Source organism: Colletes latitarsis, chromosome 10 (genome assembly GCF_051014445.1).
Source record: "Colletes latitarsis isolate SP2378_abdomen chromosome 10, iyColLati1, whole genome shotgun sequence".
NCBI lineage: Eukaryota > Metazoa > Arthropoda > Insecta > Hymenoptera > Colletidae > Colletes > Colletes latitarsis.
Window position 1 is genome coordinate 3,835,564 of NC_135143.1, and position 22,211 is coordinate 3,857,774.

Sequence of the window (22,211 nt, forward strand, 5' to 3'; positions counted from 1 at the left end):
CCATTCAAATTTTTCCCAGGGGCAGCTGAACACCTTGTATATGATTGAGTGTATGATATTGTTATATTTGACTGCCAAAGAATACGTTTGACGATATTAAAAATAAATGACGATTAGTTATGGGTCTTATGCAAGTTCTACTAACGTTTTGAATTATCTGCTCGTACGACCAAATTTTATTCCATATTTTTCGAGTTATTCGACTTTTTCTTTCACACAGAATCATCCGCTTACCTGTTGTATCACGATTATTGGAATACTCTATATCTTTTTAAGTTTCGATAGTATATTAATTAGAAATATATCATATTACTGCTCACAGAAAGTATTATTTGTAGAGACATTCTAACGTTAATTCAAATGTTGGCACCTTAGCGTAGCTTACTGCGGGGATTATTAAGGTTAAAATTAGGTTAGGTCTGCGTCGACAATGGGAGAACAAAGCATCGTTACGGTAAGGAAATCCTTGTGGACAATGAATTTAGTGAAGCAGAAAAAACGCTACATATTTTATTTCATTTGACCCAGCAACAAGGAAGATCGTGTATCACTGCATCTATTCTTCCACGAGTTAACAGTTTTACATAGACAGTGATGTTAACTGTCCACATTGACTTTAAATTGAATTATAAAACTAATGACGAGACTACGTATAAGTGTTACTATAATTATTGGAAATAAATGTGGAATAAAATTTGATAATCCCGAAAAAATCGACTTTGAAAATAATTCGGATATTCGTGTAATAAATTATTGCATCGAATAGAGCATAACTTGAAGATCAGCGTAAGTAGAAATGGTGAGTTTGAGTTATTTCGAAAACGAAGCATGAGAAAAATTTTATTCTATATATTCCATTCATTTTTTTACGTGTAATATTGTAGGATATAGTTTACGACACTTAGAATATTGCGTTCGTGTAGGGGAAATTAAATCGCTTTATCATAAATTCGGGGTGAAAATCTCGCGTGTTATCTCGCTCGCCAACAGCGTCAGCTGATTTGTTCCATAGATAGTCGAAAGTTCATCAGATGGTTTAAAATATTGACTCCGACGATAACAGCGAAGAATTTCGGTTACTAAATTTCCAAGATATTACAGGAAAGTAGTGGTGTTTGGTGTTCGGGGCGAACAGAGCGCGAAAGCCAGCGGAGACACGGCGGTGGTGGCGCGAGAAGCACGCATCGCGTTTTCCTAATTAAGCGCAAGCTAAAGGGCCGCGTATGCAAATGACGCCTGTTTGCCTAGTATAGTATACATTTACGTGAATATTCACCGTGCGTCGCGCAAGCGTGCGTAAGGGACCAGGTAAATAGAAATAAAGGACATTGTTCTCTCGCAAACGGCGCGACGCCTCCGACGAATGAATTGTGATTAAATTGCTGGGAAGATACGACGGATGGCAACGATAAGCAATGGATCTTCTCGATCCTGCTAAAACTAATTTATACTAATATACATGGTGTCCCAGAAATACGTACTAACATAAATGAATAATGTTATATCAACGTATCGATGGCTACAAGCACCTATTTTGTATGTCCAGTTTTAGCAATATCGAAAAAAACGGATTCAAAGATTCACTGGTATTTATTAAATCGTCCCATAAGTTTATGCCGTTCGCTATTCTGAAATTGACGACGATAAAATTTGTAATGTAATGGAAAACAAGCATAAATCAGTTTAGGAGATTTCTGAAATTTTAAACATACTAGCATCAATAATTCATAGAAATTTGAAACAAATTGATATTGTGTCAAATCTCGAAGTTTGAAATCCACGCTGGTTTACGGAGTCAAATTTTCTTAATCGTGCTTGAGCCTGGTTGCATGAATATATTTGTTAGCACATAATAAAACTGTATCTTACAAGAAATAAAACACAACAATCTCCAGGCTTATTAGTGTATAAACAATTTGAAATTGTCAACGTTTTAATGAAAAGTGTTGAACTACATTTTAATAAGAAATCAAAGAAACTTTGTGGCGACAACACAATAGCTTTACCAAAGGAATGGGAGGGAGTTGTCGAACGAGAAGAGGTTTACTATTTTTCATAAAATTCCATTATATGTTTAAAAAGTTGCTTCAAGTTGTAGTACAAAACTCGGGACGAATATATGGGACGACATAATATAGTCGAATAAATACTTTCTATGTTACATGTATGCTGCAATGTTAATATCTTAAATATAAATGAATGTATTTAATTAATAACTTAAGCTTTATTCCTCAAAATAACAACTCAATAAAAAAAATTATAAGATCAATATTTAACACTGATGATTTGTGATAACGCATGCTCGGTATATCGTCACTTCGCAATAATAAACTGAAATAATATTTTGTGATTCGAACATCGTAATAATAAAATAAAATAACAAACTGTGACATATACAGGGTGTTCGGCCACTTCTGACAAAAATTTGAATAGCAGATTCTGGAGGCCAAAATACGACGAAAATCAAGAATACCAATTTGTTGATGGAAGCTTCATTGAGAAGTTATTAACGTTTAAAGTTCCGCCCGTACTGAATTTTTTTCTCGAAAATGCGCAGCATTTTGGGGATAGGTATATTCATAAAAAATGATTATAATTGACCTCCGCAATCGAAAATAATTTTTTCAGAACGATTTGAAATTTTTTTTTTCGCCGAAAAATTTAGGCACCCTGTCGATTTTTCTTAAAAATGCGTTTTTCATTTTTAATAAATTTGTTTGACGTTGTATAGAAAAGTTGTCTAATACTTTTTTGTAGATACCCATGAGCTCTATTTCAGAAAAAAGTTTCATTGAAATATATTCATTACTGTAGGAGTTATGACTGTTTAAAAATTGAACCATTTTTATGGGGTTTCTCACATTTTACGATGTGAAGAAGCAATTTTTCGTTATATTTTTGGAATTTCTATATATTCTTCGCCAAAATACGGGTAGTTTGATTTTTGAAACATTAAAATCGTCCAATTCGTTCAGGAATGATGATGTTTTAAAGATTCGCATGAAAATTCAGGCAGACATTTCTGGCCAGAAATTATATTTGTGGTGAGGAATTTTTTTCTCAAAACTGAGTAGGAATTCGAGGGTATGTCTGTTGATCAAAAATACTTGTAATTGACCCCCGCAACCGAAAATAATTTTTTCAGAACGATTTGAAATCTTTTTTCACCGAAAAATTGAGGCCCCCTGTCGATTTTTCTTAAAAATTCGTTTTGCATTTTTAGTAATTTTGTTTGACGTTCTACAGAAAAGTTGCGTAATACTTTTTTGTAGATACCCATGAGCTCTAGTTCTGTACTAAATTTCAATGAGATACGTTCACTATTGTAGGAGTTATGATCGTTTGAAAATTGGATCATTTTTATGGTGTTTTTCTTACTTTACGAGGTCAAGGAATAACTTTTTTAGAATCCTCCAATCCGTTCAGGAGTTATGATATTTTAAAGATTCGCATGAAATTTCAGGGAAACATTTCTGGCCTCACATCAGATTTTCGCTAAGGAATTTTTTTCTCGAAAGTGGGTAGGATTTCGGGGCTATGTGTAATGAACAAAAATGATTATAATCGTCCCTTGCAATCGAAAATAATTTTTTTAGAACGATTTGTAAAATTTCAGCACCTACTCGAATTTTTTTCTCGAAAGTGAGTACGATTTTAAAGGTATGTGTATTCGCCAAAAATGATTCTAATTGGCTTTTGCAACTAAAAATAATTTTTTCAGAATGATTTGAAATTTTTTAATTTAATTTTTTAATAACTTTTTAACAAAACCTCAGTCAAGAAATTGATATTCGTGATTTTCATCTTATTTTGGTATTTAGAATCTCCCATTAAAAATTTTCCCGGAGGTGACCGAACACTCCGTATAAAACGATAGAGCAAAAATGAAATAATATACCTTGATATTAAAATTTTGATTTGTCGTGTGTCACTTAGAACTTACAGTGCATCGCTCGAAATTTATCGTTCATCAGTCGCAGTTTATCGTGAGTCATGTGTAGTTTGACGTGGGTCACTCGTAACATATCGTGGGTCACTATTACTTTATTGTGGTCATTTGAAATTTATCATATATCTGACGTAACTGATTGTAGATTACTTGCACAAAATGTATCGTAAATTGATCACAACATGTAGTTCACCGTAGATTAATTGAAACTCATCGTGGCTCACTCAAAACTTATAATGGGTAGCTGGAAACATATACTGGGTCAGTGGTAATCTATCGTGGTCATTTGAAGTTTGTCTTCAATCAGTCGAAACTTATCATAAGTCTATCATGAATTAGTTGCAATTTACAGTTTACCATAGGTTTTTTAAAATTCGTTGTGGGCTATTAAAATATATACGTAGTATGTTACTCGAAACTTATCGCTAGTCACTTGAAATTTTTCGTGAATTATTTGCAATTTAAAGTTTACAATAGGTCCCTTGAAACTTATCATTGGTCAATCGCAATATGTCGTAGTAGATTTAATATTTTTATGCGAATAAAGGTTTCCTGTATCGTGTTTGTATGTTTTCTATCGATGCCATTAATTATTTGAAAAGATTGTAGATGGCGAAATATTGTCATAGGGATTGCCATATTTTGTTTTATAGCGTAGAGTTACGTTGACAAGTGGATTCTTTGACAAAGAACAAATTCAAAATTAAAAAATGATCTTGTATTCTTTCTCCTCTGTGATCTCAAATTTTGTTGTTACTAAAAACGAAAGAATTTGATACATTTTGAACAAATACCCAAAAAGTTCCACATCAATATTACCAATATTACGTATCGTTTTCGAAACTAACTTTGAATATTGCTATCTGCTACGCCTGTGACTGAACAAAATTAAAAATTAAAATGCAAGTATAGTTTCAAGAAATCAAGAAAGATTTATATTAATAAAAGCGATATTATAAAATTTCTTTCAAAAATTACAACAACAGCAGAAATTTATAACGTCTTCAAATGTTTGAAAACAGTTCTATTAATTATTAATGATGTACTTACAAAATCAAGATCTTTTGTTTATACTTCAAGTTTTACTTACAATACAAATATCGGCTACTTTGTGAAATAAAGGCTATCCAAAGAAATAAAAATCTAGCCGACGCGTCGCGACGTTCGTAGCATTCTATCTCCACATTCGTAACAATAAGACACCGTGCCTATGTCGGAACGATCGTCAACGACGCTATCGTCTTGGAAAATTAACAATAACGTCAGTTTCACGGCGCGCCATCAAGTGGGCTGTGGAAGATATCCAAATATTACTTACATGCAAATCACGGCAATCCATGTCGCGCACGGGTAGCATAAACTAACGCGTAGGAAGCAGTTAGAAGGCTCGCTGTTGTTAGTTGTTCTCCTCGTATAGTCGTCGTTGTCTTTAGTCGGTTCGTCGTCAGTATGTAGCGAGCAAACACGCGCAACGTTACGAGCGGAGAGTTAGCGCCGTGTCGGCGCTAATAAGTGGGAAGCCGCCTCAAATATGTCAGGCAAACAACGGCTCGTTAAGCTTAATTGTCGTGAAAAAAAGAGGATCTCCGCTGGAGGGGGGCACACGAGAACGGTCCGGGGGAAAAAGCGCCGCGTCTGCTTTTGGCACCGTCTCTGTAGGCTTTTCTGCAAACGAACCGCGATATTTTATTCCCTTAAGTAGAATAATGAGATCGGGGATGCCGACGGTGCACGTCGAGGATTTTTATTACTATCTTGCGCGCCGTGTTCTCCAAGCCAAGATGCTGAAGGATGATCGCGCGTCACGAGACTCGCAGTTGCATTTCAAGATTTTCACGCGTGGCCGGCGCATAGTGGGCTGGATCGAAGATTTTGAGTGACGTTTTACCAAAAAATGAACTTTCACATGTCGATTTTTAATCAGTTGGTATTACCTTTCAAATATCTACTGACCTTAAAAATGAAAAAATTGGTAAAATTAATTATAAATTATAGTTGTATCGAATTGTTAAAGTTTAACATCTTCAAATGTACGTTTGACGCTTGAAAAATGTACTTTCTTTTTCACGATACTTTGACAATGTCGTTTAATTTTTTTTCTTCGTTTCTTTTCTAAAATAAACAGCATTATTTTCCATTAAAAAATATTAATTACAGCTGAAATTATTCTATTTAATGTACTAGGAACGTAACGTTGAATGTATAATACTATAGAAAATTGTCAATATTTTTACAATTGACAAGAAATATCTTTCGAGTCCTAAGTTGTTCCATGTTCGGACATATTTCAATGTTTTCGGGATGCTTTCTTTTAGATAATATATAAAAATCATAACCACCTTCGTCCACCTTTTTGAATTATTAATGTTCTACGTTGGACAATTGTCGGAAGAAACCTAGGAAACAAAGTACAAAGATTTTAAAAAGTTTCGGAGTTACAAGAGAAGGAAATATCAAGAACAGCAACAAATGAAGACATTTTTCACAGACTACTATTAACATCTGATCCACTCATATAAACATAAGATTAAAACCATATGAAAGGAGAAAAAAATTATTAGATCCTGAAATTATACAATTACTCAAATAAGGGCAGCAGAACTCAGCCCATAATTTCAAAAACCAAATGGTAAGATTGTATCCTCTCTATACAGGGTGTTCGGCCACTCCTGGGAAAAATTTTAATGGGAGATCCTAGAGGCCAAAATAAGACGAAAATCAAGAATACTAATTTGTTGATGAAGGTTTCGTTAAAAAATTATTAACGTTTGAAGTTCTGCCTGTACTGAATTTTTTTTCTAGAAAGTGGATAGGATTTCGGGAGTAGGTCTATTCACCAAAAATTATTGTAATTGAACCCCGCAACTAAAAATAATTTTTCCAGAACGATTTGAAATTTTTTAATTTTGTCGAAAAATTTCACACCTTCTCGAATTTTTGTCTCGAAAGTGGGTAGGATTTCAGGGGTATGTATACTCACCAAAAATGATTGTAATTGAGCCCCGCAATCAAAAATAATTTTTTCAGAATGATTTGAAATTTTATAATTTAATTTTTTAATGACTTTTGAATGAAGTCAAGAAATTGATATTTTTGACTTTCGTCTTGTTTTGGCCTCTAGAATCTCCCATTAAAATTTTTCCCAGGGGTGGTCAAACACCCTTTATAAGTAAATCTAAATAAAAACGAAAGGTAATACCGCAGAGATGTTTCTAAGATGTTGTAAAGTAAGGCAGGTATAAGGCACAATTTACAGCTTGCAGCAGGGCCTTCATATTTTTTGATTCTTAGTGCTTTTACATGACAAATGCGAAAAAATATTTTAGTTAGGAATTCTCAAATTTTATTAATTGTTTTCGAAATAAATAATTTTTCATCTAATTAGTTTAATGCAGATTTATAGTTAATAATGAACTAGATCAACTGATTCATTAAAAAATATACAATTTTTAATAATGACAAATTATTTATGCATTAGTTTCAAGATTTATTAAATCTAGTAATAAGTCCACCCAAAGTTATACATTATTTATTTTAAAAAATTTGTGGTGTCTGTCACAGTTTCCAAGAAAAAACCGCGCAATTTAGTAACGCGGTCACCCTGCATTATAGAATAGGGCTGTACAATCAGGCGGGAAAAAAGTGGCAGCTAATTTTTGCAAATTCTATAAGATCAAAGTATCAAATACAAGCCTGAAGAGGAATTTTACCGTGATATTGTGGAATATGCAACTTTTTGCTTACTTGTTTGCGATGTATGCATGAAATTTTACATTTTATTTTCAGTAATAAATATACCAGTTTACGAACTTATTGGATAACAATCTTTAATATGTTAGTACTCAGAAATGTTCTACTTACTTCCAGGAACAGCATTCATTTTGTAGAATTGAAATTGATGCCTTCTAAAAATACTTGTACACTTTCCACTTTACGGTATGCACTGACGCTTACGCTCTCGACAAACGACTGACTAACGAAACCGAAGTTTGGATTACAATTGCCTTCCAGATATAAAAATATGACTCATTTCATTTTCTCAACCCTAAGGAGACATCATTAAATTGACGATTTTAACAGGTCAAACCTCCACAGCGAAAAATTATTTTTTGGAGTTTTGGCTACGATTTTGCGATTTGGGACCACTGTGCACTGTGCGGCGATCGAATATTTGCAAAAATATTTCACTCTCCGTCTACTTTTTCGTATTCAACGTATAAAAATAACTTCCAGTTCCTATAGTTTATTCGCAATATTGTCTGTTTCTCAATTTGTGATTAGTCTTCGGCTGGACTTTCTACAGCTTCGAAAATCTTAAAAAAAACTTCCATTGCTAATACAAACTTTAAGAATTCTGTCTGAAATCTAAGTACAGGTAACCCTCCTATAACACGATAGATAGGTTCCTAAAAAATGCCGTGTTGTGTGAAACCGTGTTATTCGAGATCCAGAGCCAGTATAAAAAGGGGAGTTACATTCCGAAAGCTTATTAAAGACAAATATTTTTTTTAATTCTGCATAAGCAACTTAATTTTTATGTTAAATATAAATGTATGTATAACACAAAACAAAAAATATTATTTTAATTTAACGCAACCTTAATTTAATAAATTATAATTTGTTTATATATTTTCATGTAAAGCCACTATAGTTCATTGTTCCTTCGCGTCATTATTTCAAGGTAATTTAGTTTTTAAATATGTTAAGCAAAAATCATGTTATCCAGTGCTGTAGAAGTACAGTGTTATACAAAGGCTTTTCAAATTTTCTTATCGTGTTATAGCGAAACCGTATTATAGGATACCGTGTTGTATGAAGGTTACCTGTATATGGATAATACACTAAAACTTAGCCACCCGAATCTATTTGCTTTAAGAATAATGGAACATGAGCTGAGTTTTCAATTTCCCGAAACAATGTAAATAATGTATTTTATAACCATCACTTTGACAGATTAAATATTACAAAAGGCAAGCTAGTTTTTTAACACCTTCCAAAAATTTCAATAGTATTTTTCTTTAATTTTTAGTATTTGCGATACTAATGTAAAATACGCCACGAATATTCAATTATAGAACCAACAGAGAGCAATTAATAACTATATACTTTGTTTAAAGGTCTACATTTTCAATCGTATGGAGTTTCAACGATGCAACGATTGTTAAAACGCTAAGCCTTGTTACAGATATTCGTTACGACATTTGTTCTCTCATAATTGTTGGAATATTTGATTAATCGCGATTTAATAAAGTTGAAGAGACTTCAATTTACTTGAAGTGGAAGGAACACGTAATTCCAGGGTTGCAGTTGAGCCGGTAAATTAGTTGGAGTCGCGTTGTGGTTTCCGGGCCGCGATTATTGTACGGCTTTGCGTGTATGTAAGGTGGGCTGCGGCGAAACAGGGCGCTCTGTTCAACTCAAAACTTAGGGTATGAGTATAATGGAGCGGCGAGGTGAGCGTGGGTGAGAAGATCCAACGTTAAAGTTGACAGGTCAATTCGATTGTTCGATCTACAGAAGAATTACTTCGGTTGATCCCACCACTTGAATCTTCACTGTACTGCTGACATGTTGTCAATCTAATTGTTGACCATTGATGAACATAAGCTGTTCATTATTGGGCATTGAATGACCAATTAAAATCATTACAAAGTCGAAAATTAAAGTTTTTTTTACAAGGATCTTCTTAAAATTTGATAGAGTGTACACTCCCAGCCAAAAAGATAGCACATGTGTGCTATCTTTAATTTCTCACTGTCACACGTACAATTTTGGGTTTGTAACGCATAATATAGTAAGCTTACGAGCTCAGAACATGCGGATTACTGCAAAAACGTTGCGGCATCACGTTGTTTTGTTTTTCAAAACAGAAACAGTGTTGTATTCTAGGAACGAAATGATTGCACACTCCGTCTACATGTTTATAAACTGCTCAGTATTTCGCGATCTCTTAGGTTTTCAAGACGCGAAAGTATTGCCTAATAATTTACAAGAATGGGACGGGGGGAAAAATTAACGATATCAGAAATAAAGCATATTTTTGAACTGAAAAGGCAAAATTTATCAGTATCTAAAATTTTGAAAATAACTAGTAGAAGTCGCAAGGTAGTCCATAATTTACTTAAAGACGTGGAAAATTATGGTAAAAAGAAGAGTAGTGGAAGACCATCATCGTTGTCACAACGGGATAAACGAACTGTTTTGCGTATAGCTTCCAATACCCAGTGTACAACAAAACAAATCATGCAAAAGGCTGGCGTGAATGCAAGTGTTTCAAGTGTTCGTCGTATATTACAATCATGCAAGCACATTAAAAGACTAAAAATAAAAAAGAAACCTGCATTAACTCCACGGCACAAACAAGAACGTTTACAATTTGCCAAAGATCGAATACACTGGAAGAAGAAGTGGCGAAAAGTGATATTTTCCGACGAGAAAAAATTTAATTTAGATGGACCTGATGGTTTAAACTATTATTTCCACGATCTAAGAAAAGAAAAATTGTCAAAAATTCGGCGAGCAATGGGCGGTGGTGGAGTAATGGTATTGGCGGCAATCGGTTACTTCGGTAAGACGAAAATAAAATTTATTCATAGAAAAATGAACAGTAAATATTATTTGGATTTGATAAAGCAACAAATTATAAAGCATGCCCTACGCATATCTGGGTCTGGATTCATATATCAGCATGATAATGCAGCGGTACATACTGCAAAACTTGTAAAAACCTATTTTGAAAAAGAAAAGATACCTGTTTTATCATGGCCTGCGCGCTCACCGGATATTAATATCATCGAAAATTGTTGGAGTCAACTCAATCAAACAGTTTACAAACATGGGAAACAATACGAGAATTCCACGAACTAAAAGAAGCTATTGTCGCGGAATGGAGCAATTTAAATCAAGAAAGTATTCAAAAATTATATAAGTCGTTACACAATAGAATGATTGAAATTATAGAAAATAAAGGAGGATGTACTCATTATTAAACAATTAATGAATAACTATATAGATTGATAATAAATTAAATAAATGTTTATTATTTTATAAGTGTGCTATCATTTCGTCCTTGGTATACAACATTGTTCTGTTTTGTAAACAAAACGCCGTGATGCCGCGACATCATTACAGCGATCCGCATGTTCTGAGCTCGTAAGTTTACTATATTATGCGTTACAAACCCAAAATTGTACGTGTGTCATTGAGAAATTAAAGTAAGCACACATGTGCTATCTTTTTGGCTGGGAGTGTATATTATGTCATAAAACACATGTGATTTGGAAATTGAATTTCAATCAAATACGCTCCTACAAAGTGGAATAAAATGTTGAAAACAGTCTCACTCAGACTACGGAATCAATCGGACGTGTTATTGTTAGCTCGTACCGTCACGCGTGCCGTAGTTTCAGTGTTGATGAGTACCGTCTCGGAAATAAAATAGCGGTGGTACAATCACCACTACATAAACCTCTGACATAGGTATTCGTACGCCGTACGTATCACCATGTCACAGACAGTAAACCGTTAAAGTGACAAATTCCAATCTACGTATCCTTTCCAAACTAACGAGAACCAAAGTATCCAATCGGAAAATAGCCAAATAACCCAAAAATTCAATATGACCGAAACCAAAACCTCGTACGCCAACATAACAAAACATGAATACACACCAACCCAAGATCAAGCTATTATTCTACAATCAATAGATGGAATCACCATTAAAGAGTACGCCCGGGCAATCGGTAACAAAAGGACTCAAAGCTATCAAATATCTATCAAGGATCTCCAGTGGAAGAATTTGTATGTACCTAGATAGCAAAGAAACGATTACAAACTTAACCTCTAAACACAAAATAATTGCAATAAATAACGTAAATATAGAAATCCGCCCAATGGTATTACCAGCCAAAAGAATCATACTATCAAATATCGCATCTATAATTCCCAACACAGTTATCGAAAACGTTTTCAGAACAAACAATATCAAATTATACTCAAAAATAACCTCACTAAAAGCAGGAATCGTCGACCCGGACCTGGCGCATATTCTAAGTTTCAGAAGACAAGTCTACGTAGATCTAGAAGATGCAAAACAAATTCCGGGCTCCTTTCTTATTACTTTAGAAAATAACACCTACAGAATATTCGCTACCACGGAAAAACAGACATGCTTCAGGTGCAACGAAGAAGGACATATTGCCACATAATGCCCTAACAACCAAAATCCAAATGGAACCAGCTCACCAAAAAATGCCAACCTTCAACCCTTCCCACCGCCCCACACCGAAGATCGGCCTAAAGAAACGGAAATAGATATAGAAATACCAAGTACACTTGAACACATTGAACCAATGTCGCTAGATGATTCTAACACAACAGAACCAATAGCAAGAACATTAGATGACTCGATTACAGATAAAATAAGTAGCAAAAGACCGTTATCCACAACTTCAGAAGAAAGTAACACAAAACCAGTAAAACTAAGCGACCTTGAATTCAAGTCACCAGGCGCAATACTCAAAAAACCCCATAAGAACACTGAACCAGTATCTAGGAAAAGAAAACGGCCCCCATCACCCACCTTTTTGCTAGACAAAATCGACGACATGCTGGAACCAGCCAAAAACTACATTGAAGACCAAAGAAACAACCACGTACTAAGTTATATACAATTTAAAAGCTTCCTAGAAGACTCAATCACAGCTCCAAACCCCTTAGAAATTTCAAAAACGTACACAACCAACACCCCCGCCTTAGCTGGAATGAATCTAAAAATCCACACCTTGCTTAAGGGAGTATTGCTGTCTAGGCTGTCATTTATTCGGCCTTTTTTTGTAATTTTTTATAACGACAGGTAGGTTGTTTTGTAGTGACATTTTGCAGATATATTTATTCGTCTTATAGGTATGTACAGTATTTTTTTCATCAAAAAATATTAAAAATTGTGAGAGTTATAGCTTTTTGTTTAAAAAAAACGCATTTAAACTGGCTTACATGATATTTCAAGATCTAGCAGACCGATTGACTTCAAATTTGGAGAGAATATTCAGCAGATACGCCTTTATAGCTGAAACTAGAGATTTAAAAAAATATTGAGTTTTACTATCTTTTTTGATACGCTAACGACAAAAGAACGATTAACAAATAGAAATTCGAAACTTGAAGCGTCGCCATTTCTTTATTTATCAGGATTTTGACTTCTCCCTAGTTCCTGCTATAACTACAACCTTCCTTATGAAGATACTTTAATCCCCTCTGTTTCAAATTAGCGGCTCGGCTGGAATTCTGGAAGCCATTGGAGCATCTTTTCCAAAAGAGCCATTAAATAAAAAGTTATAATTCCCACGATTTTTAATATTTTTCCATGAAAAAAATATTGTACGTGCTTATAAGATGAATAAATATGTCTACAAAGTCTCAGTACAAAACAGCCTACCTATCATTAGAAAAAAAATCACAAAAAGGGCCGTGAAATTGACAGTCTAGACAGCAATACCTCCTTAATGAACGTAGCATGAAAAACAGACTACACAGACTACATAAAAAAGTAATCCAGAATTCCTCAACAAAAACAGCCACCAATTGGTCATCGGAAATAGAGAGTGACTCCTCTTAATCACAATGAAACATATTATTCAATGGAATATAAATAGCTTTTACACGCAATTCGAACAACTACAGCTCCTCCTTAACCAACACAATTGATCCATCATTTGCCTACAAGAGACAAACCTCAAGAAACTCTACCTCCCAAGACTCAAAGGGTTCGTCATCTTCAACAAAAATAGAGACTGCGACACACAAGCGGGGGAGCACTCATCGCAGTATTTGAAAAATTCAATGCCGTCGAAATTCCGTTAAACACAAACCTAAAAGCAATCGCAGTCATAGTACTATTTCCAAACAAGATACACATATGCAACATCTACCTCTCGAATAGCCATACCCTAAACCCAACTGACTTAGAAACGCTTACAAACCAACTTCCAACACCCTTCATACTAATGGGCGACTTCAATAGCCACCATTATATTTGGGAATCGTGCAAAATAGACGGCCACGGGAAAATAATTGAGAATCTACTAGAAGACCCCGATATCACTTTGCTAAATTCAGGAAGCCCAACACATTTTACAGTAAGTACTGGGAAAACGAGTGCGATCGATCTAACACTCTGTAGTAGTAAATTGACGCAATCCCTAGAATGGGAATCTTTATTAGACCTCCATAACAGCGATCATTTTCCCATAAAAGTTACATACCTAAATTCTACCCCACAATTGCAAAACAAGTCCACTGCCAAATGGAACATTAAAAAAATACACTGGTGTATATAAAACAATAATCATAAATACCCCCCAAAAAGCCCCAAAAAGCGAAATCGATCCTAACAACATCAACCAAGAAATCGAATTACTGGAAATTACTATTAAAAAGGCAGCGCAGGAATCTTCTGATCCAATTAAACCAAAAAGCACAAAAAAAAGAAACACTCCTTGTTGGAACGAAAATTGCCACGCAGCCATGAAAGAAAGCCATAGGGCATTTAACAAAGCAAAGAGACAACCAACAATTGAAAACTTAGTCAACTTCAAAACACTTCGAGTAAAATTTTGCAAGATAATAAAAGAAAGCGAAAGAAAATATATATCAACTATTACAAACAAAACCCTAACAAATACCCTGTGGAAAAAAAATTAAAAATATTAATGGAATAGAATCTTACACTGAAATTCAATTTTTCGATCTAGGAGATAACAAATTTATAACTAATCCACAGGATATAGCCGACACCCTTGCAGAGACATTCCAAAAAAATTCAGAAAATAAAAGCCACGAAGAAATAATCCACATACCCTCGCCGCCCCTTACAAACCCAAAAAACAACAACAGCCATCTAATAGACCCCGTTTCCGAATCCACTTTAAATTCAATCAAACCATAGAAGAGCTAATGAACACTCTCCAAACCAACCACCATACTCAATGGAGTTCTACAAGGTTTGGTAATTAGCGTTACGCTTTTCCTGATAGTAATTAACGACGTTCTAAATAATATCAAACCGCCAATTCAAGAATCCCTGTTCGCGGACGATCTAACATTGACTTGCAGCGGGAAAAACCTATCCATTATCATTGAGCTCCTACAGGAAAGCATCAACGACCTTTTGTCATGGTCCGAAAAATCAGGATTTAAATTCTCTCCCCAAAAAACAAAATTCACCATCTTTTCTAGAAAACGCAAGACAACCATACTTCCCCCAAATACTGAAATCGAAAAAGTAGACAGCATTAGAATATTTGGACTCATCTTTGACCACAAGCTAACGTGGGGGCTACATATGAAATATCTAAAAACCACATGCATAAAAAAAAATGAACATCATAAAAGCTTTGGCAAATTATAGCTGGAGAGCTGATCAAAAGATCATCATACAAACCTACCAGGCTTTAATCAGATCCAAACTCGACTACGGGTCAATAGTTTATAACTCGGCTAAATCCAATACCCTGAAAACAATCGACTTAATTCCTAACGCCGCTCTAAGAATAGCCACATATTGTTTGAATCAAAAGAACCATCATTAGAACAAAGAAGGAAATACCTAAGCCTAAAATACGCAGCCAAAATGTCCTCCGCTCCAAATAATCCCACATACAACAACATATTTACAAATAGATATACCCACCTACAATTAAAAAACCCAAGCTTCCAAATTCATTCTATGGAAGAATTGCCAAATACGATAGTTTCACTATGATTATATTAACATTAACTATTCCATGTAAATTCAGGAAAACAGCTCCCTGGATCCTAAAAACACCAGAAACCAACGTCGAGCTCGCAAAGCTTCCCAAAGACCAAATAAGCAGCACAGAACATAGATTTCACTTCTAACAACTATACAACAAATACCCAAACCACCAAACGATATACACTGATGCATCAAAGACAGATCAGGGAATAGGAGCTGCCATCGTTTGCGACACCACGACAAAAAAATTCCACCTCGCAATGACCTCATCTATTTTGATAGCAGAAACCTGGGCAGTTCTTGAAGCTCTTAACCACATACGAAACCACAATGTCCAACCTTACATCATTTTCACCGACTCAATGAGTATACTCATGGCAATAGCAAACGTAAATCGCGAAACCAAACATGAAGTCATTCTAAACATCCAATATACCTATACGGACCTCAGCAATAACGGCAAACAAATAACCCTAGCCTGGGTTCCGTCCCACCAAGGCATCAAAGGAAACGAGACAGTCAACACAGCCGCCAAAGAAGCAACAGCACTTCCACCAAATAACCCCGCAGACAAGTCCCACACCAAGACTTCATCGCATTACGCTATATCGAACGACAATCATGGAATAAAATATGGATCACGTCTAAGAAAATAAAAACACACGACGTTATTCAAGACTTCTTCCAGATAATGCCTAGCAACAGTATGAGAAGGAAAGACAGGATAATCATGGCCAGGCTTAGAACTGGTCACTGCAAATTCACACATGAGTACCTAATTAAGAAAACGGAACCACCAATGTGCACTGTCTGCATGAAAATCATTACAACCAACCACCTACTATTCGAATGGAGAAGATACAACACCCAAAGACAAAAATATAAAATAACATCGACAGAAGCTCTAACGACAAAGAAACACATAGAAAATACCCTAAACTACCTAAAAGACATCAATATTTACCACTGCATATGACCGGAGAGAAAAGAAGGAAACAGGTCCTAATCGTCACTAATGACCCGTAGGTCGATGCGACGTAAAAGCCGAAAAAAAAAAAAATATGTTGAAAAAATTTGTACATCAGATTTTAAAGAGATCTTTAAATTTGGTCTTCAAATGGGATAGGCAGATAAAGTTGAATTATTTTATTATTATTGTCAGGAGTAACAAGACAAAACATAATCGTAAATCTCACTTGTGTCGATAAAGTAGAGCAGGTAATCGATCGCCACCTGCTGGATTACTTATTGATTATAAATCAGTCTGTAATGTAATGTAACACGTGTCGTACTGCTAATTGTTTTTCTCATTACTTGTTATAAATAAAACATATATAATTAAAATAATACACTGTGCACTAAAAACCTCAACAATTATGAATGGTTTCTTTCTCTATTTTTATTTTGAATTAGTATGAGTGTTTTGCTATGTATGATATTGGAAGAAAAGGATGTATAATGAAATATTTTGTTGACTCGTGGACCATTTTTGTTTCCATACTATTTCATGAATTTTGATGACACTAATAAGAATTTGAGAAATAACGTGAAAATAGGAATTTTATTCTACTAAAATTTGCATTAACATTTTGCTGTAACACATCGTTTAATTCTTCAGTATTTTCGTTTTTCACTTTCTTATTATTTCATAAATTTGACAATCCCTTTAGCTATGTATAATATCACCGTTAGATTTGTAGTCTTAACGCGTATGTCTGAATGTCTTAATAGATTTATTCTTAGAAGGGGAGTCACATAATTTTGACAGAATTTTTTTAAAGTTAATTCTGTATCGTATAAAAATGTTTTTCTGCCCTCGTCTCTCCACTATAATCGTGTACTTACTTGGGAAGTATATCGGAGCCCTGTTGCATGATAGAACCAACGGTGAGCCACATAGAATTATTTAAGTCAAAATTGTTTTCCAATTCCTCCGGATCGGGATTGCAAGGGTGTGGATTATCCCATTCACCGGGCGCTATTCTGGAAGCAAACATTCAAAATGTCACGACTAACGTAGTTCACGGTAGGGATTATGTCCGAAAATTTTCTAAATTTCGTTATTTACTGTACAGGTTTTTAAAAGGAAACAATTTTTAAGGATTTTCGGATTCCCAATTCCTGAATAATATTTGTTAGAATATTTTAGTAATCTTTTAATATCTTGAATATTTTTCAGATGCATTGAAACAATTAAGTAAATTGTAATTAACTTTGAAAGTCTAATATTTAAAACGCCATATTAAATACGATCAAGAATATGGAGGTAATTCAATTTTCCAACTTGTTTAATTTAACTCACTTTTACTCGCACAGGTTCATATTGTGTGATAACGGGTACAAATAATCATTCTATGTTAAAACTGATAAATTTATGGTCGAAGTTCATTTCATAAAGAGTTAATGAGAAGTGCACGTTACTTGTCCCATTAAATTTAACAGAAATGTATGGTTTCATATAAATAAGAAATGGTAATTTTGAAATTTTTACCATTAATGGTTATAAAGATATTCAATTTCATCCATAAATATCCTTTAGAAATTAAACAATGTGGTAGAAATTACTTTTTTTAATAACATAGAGTTAAATTGAGTATTATACATTTAATATGGAATACTTCAAATAAAAACATTATAACAAATATATTTTGAAGAAGCGTAGTTTATAAAATTAATTTTAACAATGTTATCATTAAGTTTTACTTTATACTTTTTTAAATACGAATAGTCAACTTCTGTATGCTGAAATTGATTACTTAAATCTCGAAAAAAGTGCGATGCAGCGAGTTCATTGAAATTATTTATCGATATAAACGTCGCGATCATCAAATATTAAATGAAAAACTTCTGAAACGCAACGTTATCGTAACTTTACGTTTCCTCGGGATCAAGTGTTCAACTAATTTGTAAGAAAAGTTTCGCCTTGGTAGGAACTTCCGGTACATATATTATTCTTCTTACCATCTTACCTAGCTTGCAGGAACAGCATTACTGAAACTGCCAAGAAAGCAGTCGCCATGTAAATCCAGACGTCCGTTGACAGCGGTGACAGGAACGAGAAGAGATCTGGCTCCTTTGCTTCGGGCTTTCTGAATAAAATGCTGATACCTGCCTCGGACACATGAAATGAGATATCAGTGTCGCAGAACTCGCTAGAAAAATGGCGAATAACAAATAACCAGAGGCAATGTACCTAGATTCATAAACGGCATCGTGAAATCGACGGCGCTCTCCCGTTCGTAAGTAATAGTCAGATCGCAAATAGCGAGATCGGCGTCCTGCAACCAAATTTCTATCTGAATTATCAAATTACCGTTGTTTAAATAGTTTTTTATGTTATTCATTTATTTGTTATAAAATAATATAGAAAAAAATGGAAACGTATAGCAGAGGAGAATTGTACAAAAATAATGTATAGGTTATAAAAGTCTGACTCTCTAAATTTTTGAAGTTTATAAAATGTAGTAAGGGACATTTTTGTTTTCAAATAATACCATGGATGTAAAAAAGAATATTGTTAACTTGTAGTAAGAATAATTTGATACAAACTTTTATTCGTTCTGCAATGTATCGATTATTATAGCTATCATCCCTTACCGAGCACAAAAGACTTTAAAAGCAATAATTGAGACTGTAGCACAATGATTACAAAAAGATAGAAAAATGTGAAAGGACAAAGAAGGAAAAAGATTCAGTACAACACTCAAAACAGAAAAAAACATCTGAAAACGAAAGGGAGACTACACATTAAACATATTATAAGAACTGAATTGATTTTCTAAATAAATAATTAAATAAATAAATTTATCGAAAAATCGAACATTTTAAAATTCATTCTTCTCCAAATCTTCATTAAATAATATGAAACGCAAAATGAAAGCAAAACGAATGAATCAAGCAACAGAGAAAACAAAATGATTGATTCAATAATGGTTTAATGGATGGAATAATTTTGACTAGTACCAAACTTCCAATCGTCAATCGACAAACACATTAAATATTTTTACAAAATTTGTTTATAACATAGAAGAAGTAAAAAGTTAATTAGAAATTGTAAATAATTTTGCTGAAATAGTATCAAATGACTATTGATGTCGATGAGTACCTAGAAAGTTCGGAGTAAACACCGAAGGGAATAGAGGAATGGTAACATTTATTAAACTGTACTGTATACACGTAGGCAAAGTTAAATTGCGTTTACTAGATTAGTTAAATTCTGTTTGCATTGATAGTGTTACGTACACGATCTAGCAGACGTCTGATAAGGCCATTCCACTGTTTTGTCTCCGGGTTGTAATTACCGTAGTTTTTGTCAGGTACTAACTCAAATTCGTATTTAAAATTCAGCAGCTTGGAAATCTCCTCGATAAGATCGATGCAGAACCCTTCGTACCGTGTTTGATCGATCAGGATGCCCCGTGTTGCGCTATCCGTCACTTCCATTATGTACGGTGGACCCTATTAAATTGTGTTTGCTCGCTTCAACTTCTATTTCTCATTAGAAACTTTCTACCACTTTGCAATATTTCAGAATAATTGAAAAGACTACTGGAGATTTCTAAGTCTATTAAAAAAATTGTTATCGATGACTCCAGAGGATTTTCATTTACCATCCTTCGCAAGTTGATCGCGAAAGATTGCACGAATTTGCAATATTATAATCAAAGTGATGATATTAATTATTATTTTCACAAATTAATTACTAGTCCTTTGGGTATTGGTTTCGGTAAATTCTGCAAATGTCAAATTATAACAGATTAATTTAAAGTTCTTTTTTCTTTTGGAAACATCTTTTCTATTATAAATTCAAACCAAAACAAAATTCATTTTTTAAAACCAAGTCAAGTATTTGAATATCCAAGTAGCTTGAATATTCGATCAAACTTCAGAAAAGTTTAAATTCAATCTGTTTAAATGTTTGAACAACTTGATTGTTTATACAAAATGAGATAATGATTGTAATGTAATAAGATATTAAGATAATAATAAGAATTATATTTATATTACATACTAAGATTTGTATTCTTGTTTCAAAATTATCTTATTCTAAATTCAAAGAAGTTAAATATTTAAATCGTTCCTTAACTTCTCTTAATTTGTTAGTAAATCAAGCCACCCTAAGTTATTTAAATGAACAGATATTTTCTTTAAATTTCTAGAATTATCATGACTAGTCTTTATTTTATGTAAGCTAAACTAAATGAAATTTATTAATTAAATATAATACTAGAATCAAGCTTGCTTGGATAATAAAAATTATTTAAATAATCAAATACTTAGTTTAATGTAGACAATTTAAGCTAAGCTTGACTCAGCTTGTATTTTCAAGTATTTAAATACCTCCAAGTCGAAGACGTCGTTATTCAAACTATAATTTTAATGCCAATAAGTACATTTGTAAGGTTCCTACGTCACTCAATTTTTTTTATTTTAATAAAATCAAGTGAAATTACTACCTATTATATTTATTAATTTAAAAATTAAACTTGATAAGAAAAAAGGAAACGAAAATCGATAAAAAAAATATTTACAAAAGAATGTAAATATAAATATTGCAGATGTGTTCAAAATAAAGTTTACAGAAATTTACCGTATTATTGCTGACCTTTGGTTCTGAAGATGAACAATCTCTTAACGGTTTGCACGATTAGCTTACTTTGATATTCATGCTATAGTAGATGCATGCAGACTCCTGTGACTGACTATAGTTTATAGTACAGATATGTACTTCAGAAAGTTTGACGAGGAACATCGAAGTTTTCAAAGTACGCACCACTTTGGTGGTAATCATGAATTTCTTCTGCTCGATGGACTTGTACCAGTAGCTCTCACGTTCCTCTTCGCTGTCTACTCTGTGAATTCCATTTGGATCCCAATATCCGATTTGAACGCTCTCTCCTGGCCTCACGTCCATGATTCGGATATTAAAATAGTCTCGATGACCATTCTCGTTGATCGTTATCGGCCCTGTAATCTTACCTTGCTTCGACAACTATAAAATCAACGTTCCGTTACTTAGATTCTATCAAGAAATAATCTTCTTAAATAATCAAGAAGGTGAACAACTTCGGTCACAATTTTAGATCAAGAAAATAGCTATTATAAAAGATGTGGACAAACTGAAATCTACGAATTCCTCATACGAAAAGGAATTAATAAGTTCTTTACTATTTTGCAATTTGAGGCTTCTTTTTCGAGATATAAGCAGTTAAAGTTTAAAATGTCATTCTTGACAGCCGCCATTTATATTCCAAGCAGTTGATCGCAGTTATACAATACTGGACAAAAATATAAAACTTTTCGAATACATAGTTATGTATTTTGTATACATATATAAAAGAAGCATATTCTACATTTCATACATCTTATATATTGCATATATCAACAGTGATGACAAAAAATCTTAAGTTCGAAGGGCATGCAATAAAATGTTGGGCATAAGCTGATTTTGGTTGAACAAAATTCTAAGACAATAACAAAATAATTGACATTAGAAATGTTTGATCA

The 22,211-nt window shown here is 33.7% G+C and overlaps 1 protein-coding gene across 2 annotated transcripts in view; it reads right to left on the reverse strand.

The window, feature by feature from the left end:
- LOC143346552 (glutamate receptor ionotropic, kainate 2) overlaps positions 1-22,211 on the reverse strand; it is a 216,424-nt gene that overhangs the window by 11,087 nt on the left and 183,126 nt on the right. For both annotated transcript variants that reach the window (XM_076774731.1, XM_076774732.1), the window contains exons 8-12: positions 21,478-21,696; positions 19,947-20,162; positions 18,898-18,982; positions 18,674-18,812; positions 17,550-17,687 (exon numbers count right to left, since the gene is read on the reverse strand). In XM_076774731.1, the coding sequence (XP_076630846.1) occupies positions 17,550-17,687; positions 18,674-18,812; positions 18,898-18,982; positions 19,947-20,162; positions 21,478-21,696 (797 nt within the window). The remainder of the gene's footprint in view (positions 1-17,549; positions 17,688-18,673; positions 18,813-18,897; positions 18,983-19,946; positions 20,163-21,477; positions 21,697-22,211) is intronic.